The 27008-nt window shown below is 41.0% G+C and overlaps 1 protein-coding gene across 8 annotated transcripts in view; it reads right to left on the bottom strand.

The window, feature by feature from the left end:
• grin2bb (glutamate receptor, ionotropic, N-methyl D-aspartate 2B, genome duplicate b) overlaps positions 1 to 27008 on the bottom strand; it is a 141161-nt gene that overhangs the window by 10592 nt on the left and 103561 nt on the right. For all 8 annotated transcript variants that reach the window (XM_055204710.2, XM_055204709.2, XM_055204707.2 and 5 more), the window contains 8 exons: positions 22570 to 22684; positions 22191 to 22399; positions 17445 to 17616; positions 7096 to 7249; positions 6347 to 6472; positions 5809 to 6038; positions 3200 to 3360; positions 1764 to 1951 (listed from right to left, as the gene is read on the bottom strand). In XM_055204710.2, the coding sequence (XP_055060685.2) occupies positions 1764 to 1951; positions 3200 to 3360; positions 5809 to 6038; positions 6347 to 6472; positions 7096 to 7249; positions 17445 to 17616; positions 22191 to 22399; positions 22570 to 22684 (1355 nt within the window). The remainder of the gene's footprint in view (positions 1 to 1763; positions 1952 to 3199; positions 3361 to 5808; positions 6039 to 6346; positions 6473 to 7095; positions 7250 to 17444; positions 17617 to 22190; positions 22400 to 22569; positions 22685 to 27008) is intronic.

Genomic DNA, 27008 nt, shown 5'->3' with positions numbered 1-27008 from the left:
ATGACTTCCTTCATGGAGGTAAACGTTTCCCCCGACGCCAGACGTACGTCTAAGAGTGACAAAATTACGGTAGGACTGTGCAAACAAAGTATCTGTCTAGCATTCCCATGTCAGTGTATTGATTCATTGTCCTTTCATAGTTTGCAAGAGACATTTAAGAAATGTATAATTAATATTAAATAAACGAAGCGTATTTAATAAACTAAGACGTAGGCTATTTAATAAACTGAGCGCATTCATCTGTCAATATGAAACGCGACTTGGCCATTCTAATTAATGATCGGAAGAACGCGTATCGACCACCGTTACTGTAAAATATGCACGTATGTCCATTTAAACTCAATTTTGGTAAAATGTGGATTATATCATTACACTTGCAAGAATATGGTTACATGTAAAGATGCCGTACCAAGTATGACAACGCTACATTCAACTGCTTTTGAAATATGGTGGTTTTTTCACTTCCTGAAAAGTAACCGTTTTGGACAAACGTGAGTTTCATCGGGCAGCGACGATATACTATTATTATTATTATATGTTATAACTCATGTTGTTTTTGTTATATTTTAAACAAATTTAACTTTAAATTTAAAACATGCATTTTCAAAAAAGATGCACACTTCTTGTATCTAGTATTTTGCTTTTTAATTACTGAAAACTCATTTTTTTGTTTAACTTCATAAATTGTCACATTTCAAGTATTCACAACATATAGCCATTCTTCTCCTAATGACTAAAATTAAACTTCATGTTTTCTTTTTTAATATTTTAAAGATATATATGCTAAACTGCCTTTCCATTGTACACTACATTCGGGTGAGACTGTCGGATTTCGCCCCCTAGTGGCAGTCGTAATGAAATCTCAGTTTTATGATAATGTCATGTCAAAATACGAAAGACGCTCAGACCAGCGCAAGAGCCTTTAATCTACGATTATATTTTTAGTTAATAATTTACTTATCAGTAATCAATCGTTTTTACAAAAAAGGATTAATAATTTTCACCTCACACACTTTTTTTAGTATAAACCTACAAAACGTAACTAAGTTAACACTCTCTAAAAAATGTTTGGATGTTTCAACCCATGGTGGGGTAAAATATGAACAAACCATTCGTTGGGTTTAAATTCACCTGCGTTATGCTGGGTGGTTTAGCCAAAAATGCTGGGTTGCTTCAGCGCATGGTGGGGTCAGATATGGACATTTCTAGATTAATTTAACGCAACAATTAGGTATGTCCAGATTTTACCCAACTATGGGTTAAAACATCTCAGCATTTTCATAGTGTAGTTTGTCTATGATTTTTAAAGAGTAAATAAAAATGAGCTTTGTTATTTATTGACCAAATGTGAATCACAGACAAATAATGCTTGGAAAGACATGATGCCAGATTTTCACGCATCTAACACCCATTTTCTGTGGCACATTTGTTGGCATTCTGTCAGCCAGTGTAGGCACAAGTCATCTCCTGCCAAGCATTCTTTAAAACTGTTCGCCTTGGGAACACATTGACAATCATTTAATGAAGAGAATACTAACTGAATGAAATCTCAAGCTGTGAGTTTTTGGGATAAGCGGTGAACTTACTAAACAGTTGCGGTTTGCGTAACTCCTTTAGTGAATTAGATACTAAAACAATGTACTGTAGATGTGCATGTAAAAAACAACAATACTACAAGTGGATTGAGTTCCTTCTTAAACTTTTTTCTAACAAATATCTTTAATCTGTAGCTAAATAAAGACAAAGAAAATGATGATCTTTACCATCTCCAAAGAGCTGTAAAATGGCAAGGTCCACTGCCCTTTTCCACCCCGAGTCTTTCTGAATGGCAATGCCATACCCTGTGGTGGCAAAGATGTATCCGCTACCGATGGTCACCAGTTTACAGCCCTCATCACGGCCAGCCATGTAGTTCAAGACTGCTGCATCATAGATAAATGCATCCAGTTTACTGAAAAGGAAAAAAGAGGAGTAATGTATTAGAATGATGGTAAGTACTTGGCATACTTTAAACCTAGCTAAGTTTGTGTGGACATTCAGTTTATTTCTGGTCTGCAACAAATAAACAGCAACAAAACATAGTCCTGGTGATAAAGACGTAAACAATACTGATCTCCACAGCAATAATTAATTTATAAACGTCTGATAACCAATATGCAGAACAACAATTAATCACGATTACAAAATTTGTATAATTTATGTGTGTACTAGGTGTAATTTTTATAATTTTCATATATACATATACATACATACATATATATATATATTTTTTTTTATATAAAATTTTATTTAGGTATTTTTTATTTATATTTATAATATAAAATATATCCAAATATATTTAAATATACATGTAAATGTTTCTACAATACAAACATTAATGTGTTTATATTTATATATATATATAAAATAATTACACACAGTGCACACACATAAATTAATTAAAAAAACACGTTTATTTTGTATGCGAATAATCTTTTGACAGCCCTATATGTGTGTGTGTGTGTGTGTGTGTGTGTGTGTGTGTGTGTGTGTGTGTGTGTGTATGTATGTATGTGTGTATGTATGTATGTGTGTGTGTGTGTGTGTGTGTGTATATATATATACACACACACACACACAAACTTTTATTTTGACAGCCTAGTTATTCATTTCTGCTCCACAATAACAAATACATAATTTAGCATTATTTTAGTCTCTAAAGGTGAACAGGTGGCATGACATGACTGAAAGTGTGTTAAATACTAAAAATAAGTCACAAAAATTCTGCAGGCAACACATTAAAACACTATGATATTAGTGGTGGAGGAGTATCTACAAAGTGATTTAAGATTAAGCAAGTGTTTATTTTTGTTAATCCTGTTATGTATTTTAATTTTTATATTAAGTTTCCATAAAACTGAGGGAAAACATATTATAATAGATACGTGTATTAAAATGTATACAGGTAGTATAATTATAAACATTATATCCACTATAGATGCGGATCAAATAAAGGTTTTCAGAAACCAGGGCCATCAGTACACATCATCGAGCTAATCAACATCTCCAAACAAACCCCCTCTAAACCGCCTCTGAGATGATGCTATTATCAGCCCAGAGTTTACCCACCCACCTACTGTACTTCTGTCCTACAAACTCCTAATCTCCCTGTCTCCTCTCTGCCCACCCGTCATATCTTTTACCAGAAATCCTCTCTCACCCAGTCTTCAGGCTTTGAAGGGCATCGTTCACATTTTTCTGGTGGAAGCTGGTCATATAGGCGTGCATCTCTTTGTAGTTGTTCCTTATGTTTCTCTCTGTACTTCCGTTTGGCACGGTGCCAAAACGGAAAGGAGGGGTGTAGTCATTCGGATGTTGAAACTTAAGGAGAGAAAGAAAGAAAAATATATGTCCAGTGTCAACGAACACTCAAGGGAAAAAGAGTGAGGAGAGCCGTCGTCTTGAAAGCTTTAGTTTATACGACAGATCTTTTTTAGTACGACTTAAAGCGCAAAATCTCAGCACATCAATTATTAAAACGCCTTCAGCACCCTCTCTAACTTGCTTTTCGGTTTCATAGCGGTTGCCGTATTCACATTAGTTCAATTACTGTTTTCCACACAAAAAGGATGACGCAAAAATCTAATTACCACAAAACCAGTCAGCATGAGCTTGCCCAAAGATGTCATTAGTCTTTGGTGGACAGTAAACAGTGATATTAAGATTTCATATGCAACACTGTGCACTGCTACTGAATAAAAGTGCATGAATATAGTCATTTAACACACTAATTAAGATATTACTGAAACTGAAATGATTAAACTTACGCTGTACTGAGGGCTGTAATTACAATGACAAATAAAATGTATGCACAAAATTAAACTGCACACCATGACTGTTTCCAAACAGGTTTAAAGTCCTTGTGAATCAACTTCCGTGTTGTGGCGCATTTCCGAGTGAAACGAAAAAATCACACAAGGAAACTATCGGGCGTGGCTTGTTTTTTCCACTGTGAATTAATTGGATACAGAAAAGTAGTCGGTAACACTTTACTTAAAGGGGCTGACATGACACCTTTATAATCATGACATAACATGTGTCATGAACATGAAGGAGACTTTAGGAATGTTTAAAACAGCTGTCATTAAGTGTCATTTGTTCAATTATGTCATTTTTAATGAGATGTCTTTGTTATGACAATTATGACATAACCAATAAATCATAACTTGTTATGACAACTTGACATTACAAAGACAACATAACTGACCACTTTTTTTACCAGTGATACAAATTGAATTTGTCATTAAAATGTCATTAAGTGTTAAAACGCTGTCATACAGTTTTATAACAGCATTATGAATATTTTTCTTGACCTCAACTACAGTGATACAAATTGAATTTGTTATTAAAATGTCATTAAGTGTTAAAACGCTGTCATATAGTTTTATAACAGCGTTATGAATATTTTTCTTGACCTCAACTACAGTGATACAAATTGAATTTGTTATTAAAAAGTCATTAAGTGTTAAAACGCTGTCATATAGTTTTATAACAGCGTCATGAATATTCTTCAATTCATAATCGGGTTTTTAAAGTTTCCTCCAAATAAAATTAATAATTTAATAATAATAATTAAAATAATTCAAATTGATAAAACTATATTTTATTGCATTTGGAGACCGATTCACCTGAAATTAAATGAATTCATTCATGTCAGAAAATTTCAGTACCCTCTGTGTGATGAAGAAGTTCTGTTAGTTGTCAGTTTTTATGTATTGCACATACATAAAGTTAAGTATAATCTTTTGACATGTCTGTTGCATTTTGTAAAGGTATTTAAAATTATTTGACATAGTATTAACACTTAAAGATATTTAAATGACAGTTTAATGTAATGTCAAAGCTAGGTAGTTTCTTAAGTTTAATAATTATTCTGCTAGGTCATGTTTATGACAGATTTATGACAAGTTATGATGTATTGGTTTTTGTCAAGTTGTCATAACAAAGACATTTCAAACAATGTCATCATGTTTGCAATAAAAATGACATAATTGAACAAATGACACTTAATGACAGTAGTCATAAAATCTCTTTCATGTTCATGACATTCAAGCTTTTTTAGTCATTTACAAAGTTGGATGTGTCCAAGTGTCAAAGTCAAAGTGTGTGATGCCTAGTATTTTTAAAGGGGACATATCACAAAAATCTGACTTTTTCCACGTTAAAGTGATATAATTGGATCCCCAGTGCTTCAATCAACCTAAAAAATGTGAAAAAGCACAACCCAGTAACTTAGTTTTGGTAAACCATTCTCTACAAGCATGTAAAAAAAGGTAATTGAAATTTGGCTCCCCTTGTGATGTCAGAAGGGGATAATAGTGCCCCTTAATCTGCACTATCCAACCACAGCACTGCCATTTAGTGCAAAGAGCAACTCATTTGCATTTAAAAAGACACTTGCTCTACAAAGTGGCAATTTTAACATTTTATAATAAATTATCCATATGGTATTTTGAGCTAGAACTTCACATACGTACTCTGGGAACACCAAAGACTTATTTTACATCTTAAAAAAGTCTTGTGAAATGTCCCCTTTAAAATCTCTTCAGATTTTTAAAGCTGTGTAGTGTAATCCAAGCTTTGGCTGTTTAACATCAAGGAGAAAGCGGAGTCAAGTCACGTCCAAAGCAGGCTCATTTATGCACTAAAGTTGTAATATATCTGTATTGACCGTAAGAGAAATGAGATCAATAAGAACTGTGTTTTAATAACAATGAAATGCAGTTACATTTCAGACAAGAAAATGATGTCAAGAAAGATCCCTGGTACCTTTTTGTCACTCAGGCCGGTCACCTGGTCCACATACTCTTCTTGGATCATAAACGCAGCCAGGTTGGCTGTGTAGCTGGCCAGGAATATTACAGCAAAGAAGGCCCACACCGATACCATGATCTTACTCGTGGTGCCTTTGGGGTTCTGCACGGGCACAGAGTTATTGAAGACCAAACCCCAGAGTAGCCAAATAGCTTTTCCGATAGTGAAGGATGGACCACCAGGCTCTAACAGCGCATAGGGAAGTAGAAAGTGAAGGAGAGATATTATGTTAGGAATCATAAAGCAGATGAAAAGGCATTATTTATAGTCATACTTCAAATCTACCCATTCAGTTTTGATCAAAATCAAAAGCAGTAAGTGAACCAGTACATTAACTTTAAAACAGACGTATTACTGTAATATCTAAAACTTAAAGATTAAATTGTCCTGCGTTTCGTCTAAGCAGAGGTTTATGAATAGACAGACCAAATGGTGTATGGGTGTTTGACAGCTCTGTATGTGTGCGTGTATTTGTAAGTGCGTGTCTGCACACCTCGCCCGTCTGCCAAGCAGCGATTATAGCCAACAGGACTGAAGTATTCAAAGACGAAGACTGCTACGGCTGAAACTATCAACAGCATAACGAACATCATTACCCAGACATCAGCGCTGAAGGGCTCTGAAAGCGAAAAAAGGAGAAAAGAAAAATAAAGGGCATTATTTGGGACGAAAACACTTTTCTTGAATCCTATTACACTTGTGTGTGTGTATACACAGAACTAGAAGTGATTTGAAATTGATTTAGCTTCAAGGCATTTTTATTGTTTTTCATAAAAAATGAATACAACTATATTTCATATATTTTTACACTGCATATATATGGTACGGCAGCAAATTCCTTGATTATTACGCCAGAATAAGAGTATAGTTCCTAGCCGTATCTGCCTAGATAATCGCAACTTTTCTTTTTCTTTCGGTCTTAGTACACAATGTCACTACAGAAGAGTCAAGTTTCACATAAGAAAAAATATCGAAACTCTTTGTTTATTTTTTAGCGCGATGCTAATAGTCTAATCAGATTCAATGGATTATGCTAAGCTATGCTAAAAGTGGCAGCGCCAGACGCGGAGATCAGCTGAATGGATTCCAAAATGGTAAAAATCAAATGTTTAACTCTAAGGGAGCTGGAAAATGTGTATATTTTCCAAAAAAAGTAAGTCTCCTTTAAATCCACACAGTTTATTTGTTTTTGCATTCTGGACTTGTTGGCCGGAGACCAGACTGCATAATGGCTACACTTACCTAAAAAGGCAGAAGGGGACACCGTGCCATTGCTACGAGAGACCATGACACTAATTCCTGTCTCTATGAAGGGCACGGAGAAGTCAATGACCTCTGATCTCTCTTCATTTATGGTTAGAGACCCAACCGCCATGTGGGCATTCTTAAGCACCACCTGGATACAAGAAATGTAACACAGTAAGTTACATTACAGCTCTTGTGAACACAGACTGGACCGGGCATGCCGCAGTCTGAAGTATATTACAGGAAGCACAGTATGAGAGAAAAAGATGAAAAAAAAAGATTAAACCGGTGAATGAAAAGACCAAAAGGAAAGAAATATGAAGGTATTGAAGACAGGAATCAGGTTACTTTCGGAGTAGCTTTAAATAGCCGTTTCTCCTTCCTATCACCCAAACCATCACATGTCCAGGTACATTTAAAATAACACACATAAGGCCTCTGGTGATTCAGAAAAATGGGACAAAACAGAGTTAATGGTGCTTGTGAACAGATGGTGCTTGTAACAGAAAGCCTATCTACTGTATGTCTTTTCTAAACATGAGATCATAATTTATATGTTTGAGTGTTATGTTATGGCGTTGCACTCATCAGTCAACAAGATTAGATCTTATAGCCATTAGGCAAACAGAAGAAGCTACTAAAAGTCTCTCTGAATGTGCCTCACTTTCGAGAGCATTCATTTGGATATGAAAGGGAACTGTACTGTACGTGCTACTTCCGTTTCATCTGTGGATTTAAATGCGATTCGGTAACCAATATTTTTTCCTCATCTGAATTAATGCACCAGCTGTATTTACCCTTGAGGTTCGGGAAAATCGCTAGCTTTCACTCTCCGGCTCTTTCATCTGTCCTTGTGATTAGACACACTGTTCAGATTGTCCATTTACAAAATCAGTGTATAGACTCAGAGTTAAAAAAGTAAGTTATAAATATTCACACTGTATACATGAATACATTTACGCATATCAGTCCAGAAATGCCAAAACCAATGATATACACTAAATAAAAGAATTGTTGGATTTACGTAATTCAGTTATGGAAACCGGTTCCACATGATTGAAATAAGTTATCTAAAAAAAATTAACATGTATCCGCAGGAGTAACTTGATTAGTGAGGAGTTGCTATAAATTATAAAAATAAAGTTGAATTAGCTTAAGTTAATATTATTTTTTATAATTTCCTCCTCACTAGTTAAGAATGCTGAAATGAATCGTAATTTTAAATTGATTGAACTTAAAAATTTAAGTGCAAGTGCAACAAAGAATTTTTACAATATACGTTCAAATGTTTTAAAGGAAAACACCACCGTTTTTCAGTGTTTTGCTATGTTCTTGCCTCAACTTGGATGAATTGATACATACCTGTCTTTTTTCGGTGCGTGCACTTGGTCTTTGTGCAGCGTGTCGTGGGTGTGTTGGCGTTTGGCCTGGCCCCATTCATTCCTTGGGATCCAGGCGGGGATGAGTTTGGAGGCCACCGGGCACTTCCATGTTTTCCCTGTTTGAAGACTGTTACATGAGTAGTTGCACAAGTAAGCATGGTGGCACAAAATAAGACGTGATGATTTTTACATGGATAAAAAATAAGAACTATAACGTATGACGAAAGAGCACTTAGTTTGCAGCACTTTGACCTCGGGCGCAGTAACTAAGTGCTCTTCTGCCATACAGTATAGTTCTCATTTTTATCTGCTTAACAAATCGGCACGTTTTATTTTTTGCCACCATACTTACTTGTGTAACTACTCATAAATAGAGAAAACATGGAAGTGTTTGGTGGCTTCGAAATTCATCCCTGTTGGGATCCTAAGGAATGGGGTTAGACTTAATGCTAACATATTCACGACGCGCTGTACAAAGATTAAGTGCACACATTGAAAAAAGATAGGTGTGTATTAATTCATCTAAGTTGAGATAAAGACATAGTAAAATATTCAAAAACTGGTGTTTTCCTTTAAAGGAATAGTCTACTCATTTTCAATATTAAAATATGTTATTACCTTAACTAAGAACTGTTGAATCATCCCTCTATCATCTGTGTGTGTGCACGTAAGCGCTGGAGCGCGCTGCGACGCTACGATAGCATTTAGCTTAGCCCCATTCATTCAATGGTACCATTTAGAGATAAAGTTAGAAGTGACCAAACACATCAATGTTTTTCCTATTTAAGACGAGTAGTTATACGAGCAAGTTTGGTGGTACAAAATAAAACATAGCGCTTTTCTAAGCGGATTTAAAAGAGTAACTATATTTTTTGGCGTAATAGCACTTTTGGGAGTACTTCGACTCTGCGCAGTAACACCCTCCCTCTCCCATTATGAGAGTGAGAAGGGGAGCGGACTTTTCAGGCGAGTCGAAGTACTCCCAAAAGTGCTATTACGCCATAAAATATAGTTACTCTTTTAAATCCGCTTAGAAAAGTGCTATGTTTTATTTTGTACCACCAAACTTGCTCGTATAACTACTCGTCTTAAATAGGAAAAAAGGTTGATGTGTTCGGTCACTTCTAACTTTATCTCTAAATGGTACCATTGAATAAATAGGGCTAAGCTAAATGCAATCGTAGCGTCGCAGCGCGCTCCAGTGCTTACGTGCACACACACAGATGATAGAGGGATGATTCAACAGTTCTTAGTTAAGGTAATAACATATTTTAATATTGAAAATGAGTAGACTATTCCTTTAACACTTGACTGAAAAGTGTTGCTCTAATGTTTGAAATTACTTTTGTATACAGACATATATATTATAGTGGCAACATTAATTTTTATCATTAGAACAATTTAAGGAAGAAGAATAAAAAAGAATGAAAAAATGTATAAATGAATAAAACAACTGTATGGGTAGTTTAGTTTTTAACCAGGTATTCCGTTATTGAAAACATTTTTTTTTTAGTTCAGACAGATTTTCAACAGCATATAGCATATATTTTATGGCAGGCATGTCTTGAAAGGTTTATATGCTATTTTAAAAAATCTCCTACGGTAGAAAAATTAATGGGAACTCTGAAACCTGAATGTTACGAACTGTAGCACACACAGTCCTCCAGTGTAAGGCACCTCTCATACACAATGTGCCTAGATATTGTAGCAGAAGAACGAAAGTTGACCACTATATCCATATAGTAGAGTACAGACAAACTTTTATCCTTATCAGCAATATAGTATGAAAAAATAACCTAAACACAAACTCTGCATGATCTAAGTCAATGCTTCTCAATTCCAGTCCTTGCTCCCCCCTTCCAGAGAGATTTAAATGTCTCAACTGATTTGATGCGTTAATTAGGGAGCTCTAAAATGCTCCCTTGGAGGCAGCATTTCAAGGCATGAAGGCACGTCAGAATCCAATGTTTGGTTTACTTCCTGAGATACCTTCATCGTCTTGTCCCACCAATCTATGTGATTGGTCGAGCCTGGTCGAGTTTGAAAAAAATGTCGGCCAACAAATGGAACACAAATTTAGTGTAAATAAAGTTATATTTTCACTTTTTACACCTTTTATTACATTTTTAGTGAGTATAAATAAGTATTGTAGTTTTCAAATATGGGATAAGTTATCACGAAGGTGCCCTTTTTAAACAGAATTCTGCCTATGAAGTCTGTTAGAATGCGTTTCTCTGAGCTGCCTTCATTCCTCCAAAGTCATTGCCTCATGAGGCAGCAAGGCAAAAAGTCAGCTGCTTAAGCTATTTACAACATTCACTTGCTCAACATCAGTGGTGCTGCGCAGACCGACCAGCATGTGACATCACAGTTCTTGAAAACGTTGTGAAAGTAATGGACTACTATATGTTTTCAAATCGCTCTCATGGTAATGTCAAATGCTGATCATCTGAGCAGCGCCACATGAAGTTGTACGTGCAAAAGTACTTTTTTTTTTGAAGAGATGAACTGAATGTCACTTTAAAATAAAAGCATCTACAGTAAAAAAAAAATGCATAAATGTAACAATGTATGTTTTATGAAGGTCAGTAGTTCCCTTTCAGTCGGTCACTACGACGTCACGTCGTGACCGACGAATTGGGAACCGCTTCGCGGGTGACCTATCTACTTCGAGAACTATCAAAAACGCCAATGAACTTGGCATGCAGGTATTTGCATAATGCCGGCGCCGCCCCGCCAGGTGCGTATATAAGGCACAGGTGCATAATACCAAATCAGCTTTATTGCTTCGAAGCCGGCAGACATCTGCTCACGAGAAGCTATTCCAAATCTGATCTTCGTAGATCCTGTTCTGGGAAGAAAAGTCTCAGCTTGCTGAAGTTGGTTGGGCAACGACACCTCAGCGGAGGCTCGCAGTGTTTTTTTCCACCCTTTCTCTCTCTCTCTGTCTCTTAATTTAGGACTTGAGTTCGAGTGAGTGCGTTTGCCTCTCCCTGTGTGTTTCACCAGCTCGCACAAAAGAGTGATTTCCCTGAAAGAGCAGCACGTTTGAGCTTTGTGTCTTTTTAAAGACAGCCACTCATTCGTGTCACGGTCGGGGTCGTCTTTTTAAAGATGGATTTCCGTCCGTGTTCCGTTTCTGGATGCGGTGTGTTTATCGCCCCCCAGGATGGCCACAAGCGTTGTCTTTCGTGTCTGGGGCTCCAGCACGCAGAGGCAGCGCTGCGTGATAGCTCATGCCCCATCTGTGAGGGTATGACTATGGCGGATTTGCGGAGACGGGTGTCGTTCCTCCGGCAACGGCCCCCGCCTTCCCAGTCTGGTGCTGCTAAGAGCGCAGCTACCAGACTTGCGAAGGATGACCTCCGTATAACGGTGCTGGGTCGGTCTGCTGGTTCGTCCAGTAGCTCCCAGCGCCCTGATCCGTTGCCAGCGGAGGTCCCGATGGAGACGAGTGGCCCGTGTTCTACGGTGTCCTCGCGCTCTGTCGAGCCTCCACCTGACGCGATATCTACCGTAACGTCGGAGGGGGGGTTGTCAGCCTCAGACGTCGATCCGGATCCGCTCCCGCCTTCGGGCCAGGTTGCGGCTTCTGCGTTCGACCCTGAGATGGCAGCCATGCTCGCTCGGGCGGCGGAGGCGGTCGGCTTGGAGTGGACTAAACCTCCCCCACCTGAACCGTCCCGCCTCGATGATTGGTTCTTCGGGGGTGCCAGGGCTTCTCAGTCCTCGCCCCCGGTGCCTTTCTTCCCCGAGGTGCATGAAGAGCTGACGCGGTCGTGGAAAACCCCGTTTTCCGCCCGGAACCGGCCGTATCAGCCTTCACCTCTCACCTCTCTCGAGGGTGGAGATGCCAAGGGGTACACTGGTATCCCGTCAGTGGAGCGCCCGGTCACGATGCAGTTGTGTCCGGCCGGTGTCGCTTCCTCCTGGCGGGACCAGCCTACTCTCCCCTCACGGGCCTGTAAGCAGTCTTCGGCGCTGTCCGGTGCTGCTTACAAGGCTTGTGGGGAGGCAGCCTCTGCCCTGCATGCCATGGCATTGCTGCAGGTCCATCAGGCTAAGGCTCTGAGGGATCTGCACGCGGGAGGTCACGACTCGGCGGAGTTCTCGGAACTACGTGCGGCTACTGATCTGGCGCTTCGTGCGACCAAGGTCACCGCACGCGCCGTCGGGCGTGCGATGTCTACCCTGGTAGTCCAGGAACGCCATCTCTGGCTGTGTCTGGCGGACATGAAGGACGCTGATAAAACCCGGCTCCTGAATGCTCCGGTTTCCCAGACCGGCCTGTTCGGCGAGACGGTCGAGGAGTTTGCCCAGCAATTCTCCGCGGCCAAGAAGCAGACTGAGGCCATCGCTCAGATCATGCCACGTCGGAAGCGTCCTGCGCCTGCCCCATCCACGTCGGCGCCTCAGCCTGCTCCTCGCCGAGGGCGTCCTGCGGCGGCCGCCCCCGTTCCTCCCCGGGGCTCTTCTAAGAAGCGAGGAACCGGTCGTCAGCAGCCCGCCCCGCCCGCTCAGCCCGCTGCAAAGGGTGGTAAAAGAAGATCAAAGCGGCCCTGAGACGGGCGACCTAGAGATGGAGGGGATCGCTCTTCGGGAGATGGTGAAGGCACCACTCCCCCCACCGGAGGAGGGCCGGTTGGGGAATCTTTTGTTTCATTTTTCTGTTCCGCCGACTTTTCAGTCGGCACCCACAAATCCACAAAAAGAGCGAATTCCACTTCCATCTCTAGGTCTTCAGATGAGCTCCGGAGATACGAGAGGGCTCATAACCCCCCCTCGTTCTCCGACTCATCAGAGGAGAACGAGAGCGACGCACGGGCTCATAACCCCACCGCGCTCTCAGCCGGTAGGAGACAGCTACGGGCTCATAACCCATCGTCTCCCTCCTCCTTCGCCAGAGGGTGCATCGAGTGGTGTGAGGTGTCTTCAGCAGAGCCTCCCTTACTCAACCACCCAGCAACGGACTCAGGTGAGTGTTATCACACACAACACTGCTGTCGGTGCGGCCGTTACGCACACACCGGCGATCACCTCCGTTGCGCCCGCCGCGGGTACACCGCTCGTGCCTTTAGTCCCTCTCGCACGGTATCTGGGGGCGTGGGAACAGCTTCCCAGCCCGTCGCGTTGGCTTTTACGCACGATTCGTCTCGGCTATGCGATCCAATTTGCCCGGCGTCCCCCCAAATTCTCCGGCGTTCGTTTCACTACGGTGAGAGCTGCCGATGCGCACGTCCTCCGTGCGGAGATCGCTGTCTTATTGGCGAAAGACGCGATTCAGCCGGTCCCTCCAGCCGAGATGAGGTCGGGGTTTTACAGCCCTTACTTTATTGTACCCAAGAAAAGCGGCGGCTTGCGACCGATCCTGGACCTGCGTTCGCTGAACCGTGCACTTCACAGAATGCCGTTCAAAATGCTGACGCCCAAACGCATATTTCCATGCATTCGTCCAAACGATTGGTTCGCATCTATCGACCTGAAGGACGCGTACTTTCACGTATCGATTCTCCCCCGACACAGGCCGTTTCTCCGCTTTGCGTTCGAGGGGCGAGCATACCAGTACAAAGTCCTCCCATTCGGGCTCTCTCTGTCGCCCCGTGTATTCACCAAAGTAGTGGAGGGGGCTTTACAACCCCTGAGAGAGAGAGGTGTGCGCATTCTCGCGTATCTGGACGATTGGCTAATAATAGCTCAAACACGTCAGACGCTGTGCGATCACAGAGATTTAACTTTAAAACACCTCGCTCGTTTGGGTCTTCGGGTCAACTGGGAAAAGAGCAAGCTTTGCCCCGTGCAGAGAATCTCTTTTCTCGGTATGGAACTGGACTCGATCGATTTGACAGCTCGTCTAACAGAAGCGCGTGTACAGTCGATTCTGACTTGCCTGAATACATTCAAGAGCAAGAGCGCGGTCCCGCTGAAACAATTTCAGAAGCTTTTGGGGCATATGGCAGCAGCCGCAGCTGTAACTCCGCTCGGACTGCTTCATATGCGACCGCTTCAGCGTTGGCTTCACGATCGAGTCCCGAGGAGAGCGTGGTTGCGCGGCATTCACCGTGTTATCATTACACCTGCGTGTCGTCGCACTTTCACTCCGTGGTCAGACCGTGCGTTTCTCCGAGCCGGTGTGCCTCTGAGACAGGTCTCCAGGGACGCGATTGTATGCACAGATGCGTCAGACACGGGGTGGGGGGCCACGTACGATGGGCTTGCGGCTTCGGGGGTCTGGACGACACCCCAGCTGCATTGGCACATAAACTGCCGGGAAATGTGGGCTGTATATCTTGCGCTCGTCCGTTTCAGCAACGAGTTACGGGGCAAAGATGTATTAGTTCGTACAGACAACACTGCGACCGTGGCGTACATCAATCGTCAAGGCGGTTTACGCTCGCGTCACCTGTCGCATCTCGCCCGTCACCTCCTCACTTGGAGTCAGAAGAATTTGAGGTCTCTTCGTGCCATTTACATCCCGGGCACGCTCAATGTAGAGGCGGATGCGCTCTCTCGGGCTGCGCGTCCCGGCGAATGGCGACTCCACCCCATTGCGGTTCAGCAAATTTGGAGACGTTTCGGCAAAGCGCAGATAGATCTGTTTGCTTCCCAGAGACGACCCATTGTCGCCTGTTCTATTCACTAGCCGACGACTCGCTCGGCGTGGATGCATTGGCACACAGCTGGCCGCGAAACATGCGCAAATACGCGTTCCCTCCGGTGAACCTCATTGCGCAAACCTTATGCAAAATCCGGGAGGACGAGGAGAGCGTGCTGTTGGTGGCACCGTATTGGACAACCAGGAGCTGGTTTCCAGAACTCTCTCTCCTCGCGACAGCCCCTCCGTGGAAGATTCCCCTGAGGAAGGACCTTCTTTCTCAACAAGAGGGCACATTATGGCACCCGCGCCCCGACCTGTGGAACCTCCATGTGTGGTCTCTGGACGGGGCACGGAGGATATGAGTGATTTACCGCAAGAGGTATCTAACACTATTGCTGCTGCGCGAGCGCCGTCTACGAGACAGGCTTACGCGCTTAAATGGAACCTATTTGTCGACTGGTGTTCTTCCCGAAGTGAAAACCCCCGAGAATGCCCGATTAGTGTTGTGCTTTTATATCTCCAGCGTCGCTTGGAGAATAGGCTGTCACCATCCACTATTAAAGTTGATATCGCTGCGATATCAGCTCACCATTCACCCGTAAACGGTAGAACAGTGGGTCAGCACGACCTAGTCATTAGATTTCTCAGAGGCGCTCGAAGACTGAATCCTTCGCGTCCCCCCTCTATTCCTCCTTGGGACCTGTCCTTGGTGCTGAAATCACTCCAGGAAGCCCCATTCGAGCCTCTGCATAGTGTGAGTGTTAAGTTTCTTACAATGAAAACTTTAACTCTCCTTGCTTTGGCTTCTGTTAAGAGGATAGGGGATATTCATGCATTTTCGGTCGATGAATCGTGCCTTCAGTTCGGGCCGGCTGCGTCCAGCGTAACACTGAGACCCCGGCCCGGCTTTGTGCCCAAAGTTCCCACCACTCCTTTTAGAGATCAAGTGGTGAATCTCCAAGCACTGCCTTTGGAGGAGGCAGAACCAGCCATGGCTTTGTTATGTCCTGTTCGTGCACTACGTGTGTATATAGACAGGACGCAAAGTTTTAGGACCTCAGATCAGCTCTTTGTTTGTTACGGTGGTCAGCAGAAAGGAAAAGCTGTCACCAAGCAGAGGATGTCCCATTGGATTGTGGATACTATAGCCCTTGCATATCAAAAGCAGAATGTGCCTTGTCCATTTAATTTACGTGCCCACTCTACACGCAGTGTGGCATCATCCTGGGCACTGGCTCGCGGTTCCTCGCTAACAGATATTTGTAGAGCTGCAGGCTGGGCGACACCTAATACGTTCACAAGATTCTATAGTGTTCGTGTCGAACCGGTTTCCACTCGGGTTCTTTCTACTAACTAGTTAAGAATGCCGAGGGTCGGCTCGTGTGTCGGCTTGGAGCCTCTATTTTGGTGCTGCACATTTGCACCATTATGGAAGGCCATCGGGGCAAAAACGTCTAAAAAACTGTTTTTGCCTCTCCTCCACCGCCCTGATAGCTGGTGTTGCGGAGCATCCGCTGTCAACCTATCACTGATGTATTCTCTGTAAACCTGTGTAGGCTAGGCGTCCACATTTGTCCCCTACGTGGGGTTCATTTGTGTGTATAGTCCGTGGGGTTCTAATCCTCCACGTTTTTCCTTAGCAGAGCCTGCTCTGCATCTCTCAACATACCATGTATTGTTCAGAGACTTTATTTGAGCAACCTGTCGGTTGTTTCATATATTTTTATGTCATCCATTTAACCTTCTTAGGGGATGGCTTCCGCAGTGTTCTAGCTCCGCTCAGTTTAGACGCTTCTCCCAGTTCGCTGCTTCACTATCGTGGGTTAAGGAACAGGTAGTGACCGGCCTTCTGCATTTCGCCTTAGGTTCCGCCCCTTTATGTGGAGGGCGGAGGGCTTTTGCAGGCACTGGAAGGGTTCAGCTGCAGTGGCGTTTTGGTAGGGATTCCCAATTCGTCGGTCACGACGTGACGTCGTAGTGACCGACTGAAAGGGAACGTCTCGGTTACGTATGTAACCCTCGTTCCCTGAAGGAAGGGAACGGAGACGTCACGTCCCGTCGCCACAGTTTGCTGTTCCATTGCTGTTCAGGCCGGGCACTGTTGCTCGGCTTCTCAGCGGTAATGTAGCTGATTTGGTGTTATGCACCTGTGCCTTGTGTGCGCGCCTGGCGGGGCGGCGCCGGCATTGTGCGGGTGCCTGCGTGCCAGGTTCATTGGCGTTTTTGATAGTTCTCGAAGTAGATAGGTCACCCGCGAAGCGGTTCCCAATTCGTCGGTCACGACGTGACGTCTCCGTTCCCTTCCTTCAGGGAACGAGGGTTACATACGTAACCGAGACGTTTTTTCCTAAAAGCATTTTGAAACTCACCTCACCAACCATTCCATTCCATGTCCCATTGATCTTCTTGCCATGCTTCCCATTGGTTACCAGGTAGAGATCATAGGTGAATTTGACAGACTTGGCAATCTTTTTGAGGATGTCTATACAGAAGCCCTTGCAACAGCGTTTAATATAGATCCCTGAATCTCCAGTCTGGTTTCTAGGGGTGGGAAATTTGGATAAAAACAGATGAGAAGATTAATGTTCTAGCATAAACTTATTTTTTTATATACAGTAGTGAAGACAGTGTATGTAAGAGTTTGATGTGGCTGTTCATCAATCCTTCATCAAAATACCATGTAATGAATCTGCATGTGAAGAAATCAATCAATGCATCAAAATAACTAATGGCCACAGCAATAACCATTGCATAACTGAAAATCCCAAATTCAGTATCTCAGAAAATTAGAATACTGTGAAAAGGTATAATATTGAAGACACTTGGTGCCACACTATAGAGGGTATGCACGTGACGTCACCTTCGACGAAAGTGACTGTGGTTACACCCACTGAGTGGCAAAAGACAGAGTCGCAGGATTTGAGTAGAGCGTGACATTGGCGAAAACACGGTGAAAAAAGCGTTGAAATGGGAAAAAGCTGTTGTGAGATAGATTGTACCAACATATTTAAAGGCTCTCTAAGCGAATCTGCGAGACGTTAGTTATTGTTGACGTTTGAAACTGTTGTCAAACAGAGGGAGCGTAGCTAACTCCTCCCCCTCCCCCTCCCTTCCGTGCTTTCATGAACGCGCCCAGCCCCCACCCCCAAATCCTTTTTGTCGTTTATTGGCTGGAATACTTTGTTTTGCTTTGTGATGCTAGGTTTGGCCACTTGTTGATATTGCCGTTTGTGAAGCCTGGGCTGTCTACAGAGATCGCGTTTTTTTACAGTTTGATCAGCGGACAGGCAGCAAGCAGATAGTGAGGAGATGTTTCCGGTATGTAACAAAAAATGTTTTATGGTCTAAAACGCTTCAATTCGCTTAGAGCGCCTTTAACAAGAATTTGGAGCTTTCGTTTTACAGACTGCCAAAAAACACTGAAAAAAGAAGTAAATAGATCGTTCATGTCAACGTCCATAGACCACAGGTGGGTTGACAAGTTGCTAGGGTCACTATCCAGCAGAGGTTTTACTTTCTACTTAAAAGTATTTTTTCAAATTTTTGTATTTTTGTGTTTTTCTTTGGAAAACATACATTACAAAGCATATTTTCATAATTTTTTACATTTCATAAATACAAGTTTTTGTTTTACATTTAATATTTAAGTACATTAACGTACTTTTATTCAAGTAAAAGTAAATCATTTTAACGTAATTAGGTATATAAAATTTTTTTATTATGCAATATTAAAGAATACACAGTATGATTCTTTGCTTTAGAATATAGTAAAGTAAAATCTTTCCCAATACAAACACCCTAATAAAGCACAGATGCTTGAAAAATGTAATTAAGTATTGTCCACCTATCAAGTCCAACTAAATTTAATTTAAGCTGATAATAGGCAGTTTTACTGGCATTTTCGCAGCAGCCGCTATGAAAACCAGCCATTTTGTTGAACGTTTGCCACTCAACATGGCGTGCTCCGGCGTGGTCACGTGAAAAAGTGACATCAATGCATACCCTCTATAATCAGGTAATAAATCTTCTTAATCTAGTTCTGTAGGCTACAAAATCATGGGAAAGACCACTGACTTGACAGTTGTCCAAAAGACAACCATTGACACCTTGCACAAGGCGGGCAAGACACAAAAGGTCATTGCAAAATAGCTCTGTGTCCAAGCACATTAATAGAGAGGCGAAGAGAAGGAAAAGATGTGGTAGAAAAAAGTGTACAAGCAATAGGGATAACATATTTTTGATGATATTCTAATTATATGACGTACAGTGGGGCAAAAAAGTATTTAGTCAACCACCAATTGTGCAGGTTCTCCCACTTGGAGAGATGAGAGAGGCCTGTAATTTTCATCATAGGTACACTTCAACTATGAGAGACAAAATGAGGAAAAAAATCCAGAAAAATCACATTGTCTGATTTTTTAAGAATTTATTTGCAATTTATGGTGGAAAATAAGTATTTGGTCAATAACAAAAAAAGCAAGATTTCTTTCTCTCACAGACCTGTAACTTCTTCTTTAAGATGATCCTCTGTCCCCCACTTGTTACCTGTATTAATGGCACCTGTTTGAACTTGTTAGCAGTATAAAAGACACCTGTCCACAACCTAAAACAGTCAGAATGCAAACTCAACTATGGCCAAGACCAAAGAGCTGTCAAAGGACACCAGAAACAAAATTGTAGACCTGCACCAGTCTGGGAAGACTGAATCTGCAATAGGTAAGCAGCTTGGTGTGAAGAAATCAACTGTGAGAGCAATTATTAGAAAATGAAAGACATACAAGAACACTGATAATCTCCCTCGATCTGGGGCTCCACGCAAGATCTCATCCCGTAGGGTAAAAATTATCACCAGAATGGTGAGCAAAAATCCCAGAACCACATGGGGGAACCTAGTGAATGACCTGCAGAGAGCTGGGACCAAAGTAACAAAGGCTACCATCAGTAACACACTATGCAGCCAGGGACTCAATTCCTGCAGTGCCAGATGTGTCCACCTGCTTAAGCCAGTACATGTCCGGACCCGTCTGAAGTTTGCTAGAGAGCATTTGGATGATCCAGAAGAAGAGTGGGAGAATGTCATATGGTCAGATGAAACCAAAACATAACTTTTAGGTAGAAACTCAACTTCTTGTGTTTGGAGGAGAAAGATGCTGAGTTGCATTCAAAGAACACCATACCTACTGTGAAGCATGGGGGTGGAAACCTCATGCTTTGGGTCTGTTTTTTTGCAAAGGGACCAGGACAACTGATCCGAGTTAAGGAAAGAATGAATGGGGCCATGTATCGTGAGATTTTGACTCAAAACCTCCTTTCGTCAGCAAGGGCATTGAAGATGAAACGTGGCTGGATCTTTCAGTATGGCAGTGATCCCAAACATACCGCCCGGGCAAAGAAGGAGTGGTTTCGTAAGAATAATTTCAAGGTCCTGGAGTGGCCTAGCCAGTCTCCAGATTTCAACCCCATAGAAAATCTTTGGAGGGAGTTGAAAATCTGAGTTGCCCAGCGACAGCCCTAAAACATCATTGCTCTAGAGGAGATCTGCATGGAGGAATGGGCCAAACTACCAGCAACAATATGTAAAAACCTTGTGGAGACTTACAGAAAACGTTTGATCTCTGTCATTGCCAAAAAAGGGTATATAACAAAGTATTGACATAAACTTTTGTTGTTGACCAAATACTTATTTTTCACCATGATTTGCAGGTGAATTCTTGGAGGATCGGACGGTGTGATTTTCTGGATTTTTTTTTCTCATTTTGTCTCTCGTAGTTGACGTGTGCCTTTGACAAAAATTACAGGCTTCTCTCATCTTTTTAAGTGTGAGAACTTGAACAATTGGTAGCTGACTAAATACTTTTTTGCCCCACTGTATATGACATGTATCGTTCGGTTCCAAAACGCGATAAACGCCATTTTTGAAAAAAAAATAGTTGCTGCCAAAATCAGTATTATATCAGGTCAGAAGTTAAAACTAAATTCTTAATTTTACGCAAAATCCAATATCCCCCGTGTAATTCTGTCATATTTTCTCCCTTTTTTCCCAAAATGCGATAAACGCCACTCCACCTTTTTTACAGAACGCAATAAATCCTACAGCGCACCATTCACGCAATGTAAACAAACAATGGCGGCGCGCTGAGTACACGGAGTCCTAGTTTTCCTCATCTACTTTGTACTTCGTGATCAACAAACAAAACAAATTAATACTTTAATTGCATTGATAAACATGTGAGGGTTTTCCGTGACGGGAAAGAAACGTAAGCCATCAACATCTAATAATTTCCCTGAGAGGCACTCGGGAGACGGGTGCTTGTTCTCCCGACAGCATCAAGCTTTTTACAATAAATCTTTGAAAATTAAGTTATGGATTTGAATTTTTTATGTTTTTATAACCTAAAGATGCTATGTGAAAGTTTGTAACAGAAAATAGTTGTTTTCATCTTGTCACTTTCTTGGTATAGAAAACACGTTTTTACCAAAATTTGTCAAAATGGATTTATTGCGTTTTGGAACCAAACTCTTCATATGTATTTATATATTTATAAACAGGTTTAAATTAGAGATGCACCGATAATATAGGTAATAATAGGCTACCTTTACCAATAGCCAATTATTCAAACTGATATCTGCCGGTACCGATGCCATTAGTTTGGTTGTTATATTAACTAAATTCTGAAGATTAAATATTTATTCATATAATGACCATTAATAATGAACATTGAACTGGTGATGTTTCTTTAAATTTTCTATATACAGAGATCAAACTAACTGCATTTCCTTTGATTGACAGGATATATCGGCCATGACTTTCAGCTGTTTCAGCCGATAGCCAAAAGTGTGAAAACGTGCTTTTTTTTAAATCAATGCCAATATATGGGTGCATCTCTAGTTTAAATTAGACTTTATATATATTTCAATGCTTTTGTATACTGCACTTATTTGTCATTTAGTTTAAGGTTGACTTTGTTTAAACATTTCTCAGTCTGTCACCTAACATTTTTCTCAATCTCTGTCACTGCGGGTTAAATCTGTGGCAAATCTGAATTGCAAACTAAGCTGAACCGAGTTTCTTGAATCACTGTACTGTTCCAAGCAATAATCTATAAGTTTCTCACTGGATTTTAAGCTGCTTTCTACAGGGTACTGTGTTCCTCATGCAGGTGCCACTGAGAGGGTCAACATCCTCCACAATAACAAACGGAGCCTCCTCCAGCGTAACAATGGACAGGTGGTCGTCCTCACGTTCTTCTGCGTCCGAGTAGAGCTCGAACCGAGGCCACACGTGGTACTTCATACTTAGAGAGCCGTTCTCCCATTTACCTACCTGTGAAAGAGCAAAGGGGGCAAGATGAGAGCAAAAAAGGAAAGCTGTATAACAAGTAAGAAAATGAGGGGGCTGAAGTGGCTGAGATTGGATTCGATCAAGTTAAATTTGAGAATTACTAAAACTTTGAATTAAGATAAAGACAGATAAAGATTGTAATAGTCCCCTACCCGGTCATATTGCCTCTCCTTATCTAACAGAATAATGACCAACTTCGGGTGCATCTGAGAACCATCTTCACTGAAGGAGAGGTTACGCCCTTCAAACGTCACGTTCATGAGGTACCTAAAAAGAAAAGAGAGGGAACGTTTAGTGGGTATCAACACAAACTCACAGCACATTCTTACAGAATCAGTCCTGCAGTTTCCCTCAATGTCAGCATTTTACACAGCATTACTGTATGCCTATACTGTAGGTTTGTGAGCACTGCTGTATCTTTATACGTCTGCATACACATTTACTATTCAGGAAAGCTGGTCTGTTGCTAGAGGCCATAGCAAATTATATTCACAATAGGATGTGGATCTGGCAGCCTCCCGGTCACAAAACCATTATTATGGCTTTTTAATGCATCCCGTTGGATTGTCTTTGGGAAAACGAACCCCAAAAATGCTCAGGAGAATCTATGGAAAATAATTTATTAGTGAGTGTTCCTGTGACCATTAAATGCACAGTATCATCATATCATCCAACCTAAATGGCCAGAGCTTTACTACACTGCAAAGATCTGCCTACTGTACGCAGCTTGGTCACCCACAAACAGCTGATCTTAAACCTGCAACTAGTCAACCTTCTTAATCCTACCAGATTAGTAAAGGCTCATTCTCCACGCGCTCACCACTGGAGTACCCCAGGGATCAGTTCATGGACCTTTACTCTCCTCCATCTTCATCAGATAACTCTGTGCTGTCATCTATATTTTTTCCTCCTCACTGCCCCAAAAGAATGTAGCAAATATCTATTCAAGTCCATGCATAATGCTGTTGGGCGAGTTATGAAGCAATTAACCTCTGTTGTAATTAACCTTTTTCATGTCACTAACCTTCTCTACAGTCAACTTTGTGCAGCGTTTAATGGACTGACTGAGTCTAGTGACTTGCACTTTAGTGACCTCATCTAGGGCAGATAAAACGATGGTCTTTAATAGTAGCTCAGCAATCCCAAAGGCAGTGGTTCTCAAACATTTTGGCATGCCAACCCCCCAACCCAGCATCTCTTTGTGGACCCCCCCAAAGAAAATTCACTTGGTTAATTACACAGAATTATGATAAATAATGTTTTATATTCAATTTGATAAAACTGGGCCCCCTGGCTCCATCTTGTGCCTCCCAGTTTGAGAACCGCTGCCTTAAAGGGACACTACATTTAAAAAAAAGGTCATTTTCCAGCCCCCCTAGAGTTAAACGTTTGATTTTTATAGTTTTGGAATCCATTCAGCTGATATCCAGGTCTGGCGGTACCACTTTTAGCATAGCTTAGCATAATCCATTGAATCTGATTAGACCATTAGCATCTGGCTCAAAAATGACCAAAGAGTTTGAATATTTTTCCTATTTAAAACTTGACTCTTCCGTAGTTACATTGTGTACTAAGAAAAATAAGAAATTAAGTGTTGGGATTTTCAAAGTTGATATGACTACGAATACTCTCATTCTGGCGTAATAATCAAGGACTTTGCTGCCGTAACATGGCTACAGCAGACGCAATGATATTCCGCAGCGCCTGAAAATAGTCCCTTTGGTAACTTTTAATAGCAGGGGACTATTTTCGGGCACTGCGTAATATCATTAATAAAATATCAGAACTGTTTGGTAATTTTTGAGCGCAATGCTAATGGTCTAATCGGATTCAATGGATTATGCTAAGCTATGCTAAAAGTGGTACCGTCAGACCCGGAGATCCGCTGAATGGATTCCAAAACAGTAAAACCTAAATGTTTAACTCTAGTGGAGCTGGAAAATGAGCCTATTTTCAAAAAAAGTGAAATGTCCCTTTAAAGGGTCAATGGCAGAAGTTGTCTGGCAATTATTTATTGTTCTCAAACTAATTTGTGCCCAAAAATTAAATGCGTATTGTAACCATAGCTAAAGTTAGGAAACTATCTATGCTATGGTCCTCCCCAAAAAGTAATGCAAGCAACATAACATTTACAATTATATAAATAAGTAAATACATGAATATGATACCAACCAGGCTCAGTTTTGTATAATACAGTATGCAACAGGGGGTCTCTGCTCCATCTCTCTATCCACCAAGTGATCCATAGTCTAAGAAAGGGCACAGACCCCTGACATAGTGCCTGTATACTGTCTGTTTAACATTCATACTATGTTGTTGTTTCTGTCCTTGAGATTCAACCTGAAAACTTGTATTCTCGACCATGTTCCAACATTTGCATGATATGTATAGATGGTTTCATCTTCCGGCTTCTGTTTGTTTAATGGTCTGACTAGTTGCTAAACTGAATTCTTGAACAAATACCTCATCAAAAATAACAAATGTTTTGGTTTCCTAAAGACGGCGATCATGGATCACCGCTATTTGATTGGAGGTTTGGCAGCCATTCGGTAGTAAACCCTATGGGGTCCGACCATTTTGGGACACTGGCAGAGGTTCTGACATGCTCTTACATTTGGTTCTTTTTTCAGTTGCTTTAAACATATTGATGGCTAATATCACATAACATTGTATTTAGCACAAACTGTGCGAAAATAATATGCGAGTAACATGTGTGTACATGTTTGTATTTTGTATACAATTATATAGTACAGATTTTACACATTAACGTTAGCTAAGTGTAGTTTTTGATTAGCTATAATTTGAACTAAAGTAATCTATGTGTTGTTTATTTAGCTTTTTATCAGAAATAAACTACTCTAAAGGATTTTGTTGTTATTGATTCTTTGCGGAGTTTACCAGAAGTAATGTTTGTTTTACGAACGTTTATGTTGGTACTGCTGAAACCCTCTATAGACAGTTTCATTGGACACACGTTCGCTGACGCGATACACGTCTGGATCCGAACTTTACTTCCGGTTTTGTTTTTTTTTTAAATGGTCTGACTAGTTGCTAAACTGATCTTTTGAAGAAATGCCTCATCGAAAATAACAAATGTTTTGGTTTCCTAGGTAATCTATGTGTTGTTTTTTTGATTGTTATATAAATAAACTACATTTAAATAACTTTGTTGTTATTTATTCTTAGCGGAGTTTACCGGAAATTACGTGCGGACCACGACAGCCGCTTGTTTATGTTGTTACTGCTGAAACCGTCTATACTTACATGATATGGCAATGTGACTTCATTATACACTGTCAGAAAAATGGTAAAAAAACAAAATGGTCCATGGCTTCCACTGGGGCATTACCCTTTCAAAAAGTACACTTTTGCACCAAAAGAGTTTATTTTAGTACCTCAGAGGTGCATACTGGTACCAAAGAGTGCATATTAGTACATTAAAGAATACCAAATGTATACATATCTGGTACATATTAGGACCTTTTCAAAAGTACGGCCCCAGTGATAGCTTGGGGGCATTTTATGATCATTTTTCTGACAGTGTAATAATAAATATTAAACACTTATTTGCAGTATTTGTAGTAAAATTATAGAAAAAAAAATTACAACCAAGTGATTAAAATAGAATATACTGTAATGGAAATTGCTGTATATCCAAAAAAAGTCATATTATGCAATTCAATTCAAATGTGTTTATATACATACAGTATAGAAGATAATAAATTGCATTATTGGAAGTTTTATTGTCCTATTAAAAAGGTTGCAATCTAAACTTGAGTTTTCCTGAGACTATAGACGGTTTCATCGGATGCACGTGCGGTGACGCAATTACGTGTCTGGACAGAACTTTACTTCCGGTTTTAGTTTTTTAATGGTCTGACTAGTTGCTAAACTGAACTCTTTAACAAATACCTCGTTAAAAATAACAAATGTTTTGGTTTCTAATGTAATCTATATGTTGTTTATTTTGCTTGTTATATAAATAAACTACTTTAAGAGGACTTTATTGTTATTTATTTTAAGCGAAGTTTACCGGAAGTTACGTGTTTTTGACGAAAGCCGCTTGTTTAGGTTCAGTGGCGGCGCCAGGGAGGAGCTAGGTGGTGCTGTAGCTCCGGCTATAATATCAATAGCACCCGCCCAGCACCCCCAAGAAATGTCTGTAATTTTTATATTTATATTTTAATGTCATGTTTGAATAGTGTTTTCGTGTTGTTAAAAAAGGGAGTTAAATAATAATTAAAAAATATATATTTAGCTAAAATATCATGACGCCAAAACATGTGATCTTCTTTGGCCAATGGGTGCAGCGCCCGGTAAACTTTTGACCTTAACGCGCGGCAGTTTGTTTTTGATAGCGAGTTTAGAAATTTAGCCAAGTAAAATACACCAAAATGGATACACCAAAAACTACCAGAGGAACAGCAGTGGACACACTAGGACCAGTAATCTGGCACTTTTGGCTATAAATACGGAGAGAACGAGGACCCTTGACTGCGTCAACATCATTGATAAAGCTGTTTTGATGTGAAGACGTCTATGATAAGTGCTTGATTTTCCCCTCTGTTGGCTATTACAAATTGAATTAATT

The sequence above is a fragment of the Misgurnus anguillicaudatus genome, chromosome 3, assembly GCF_027580225.2.
Source record: "Misgurnus anguillicaudatus chromosome 3, ASM2758022v2, whole genome shotgun sequence".
Taxonomy (NCBI): Eukaryota; Metazoa; Chordata; class Actinopteri; order Cypriniformes; family Cobitidae; genus Misgurnus; species Misgurnus anguillicaudatus.
This window is presented reverse-complemented; position numbering and strand designations above follow the sequence as displayed.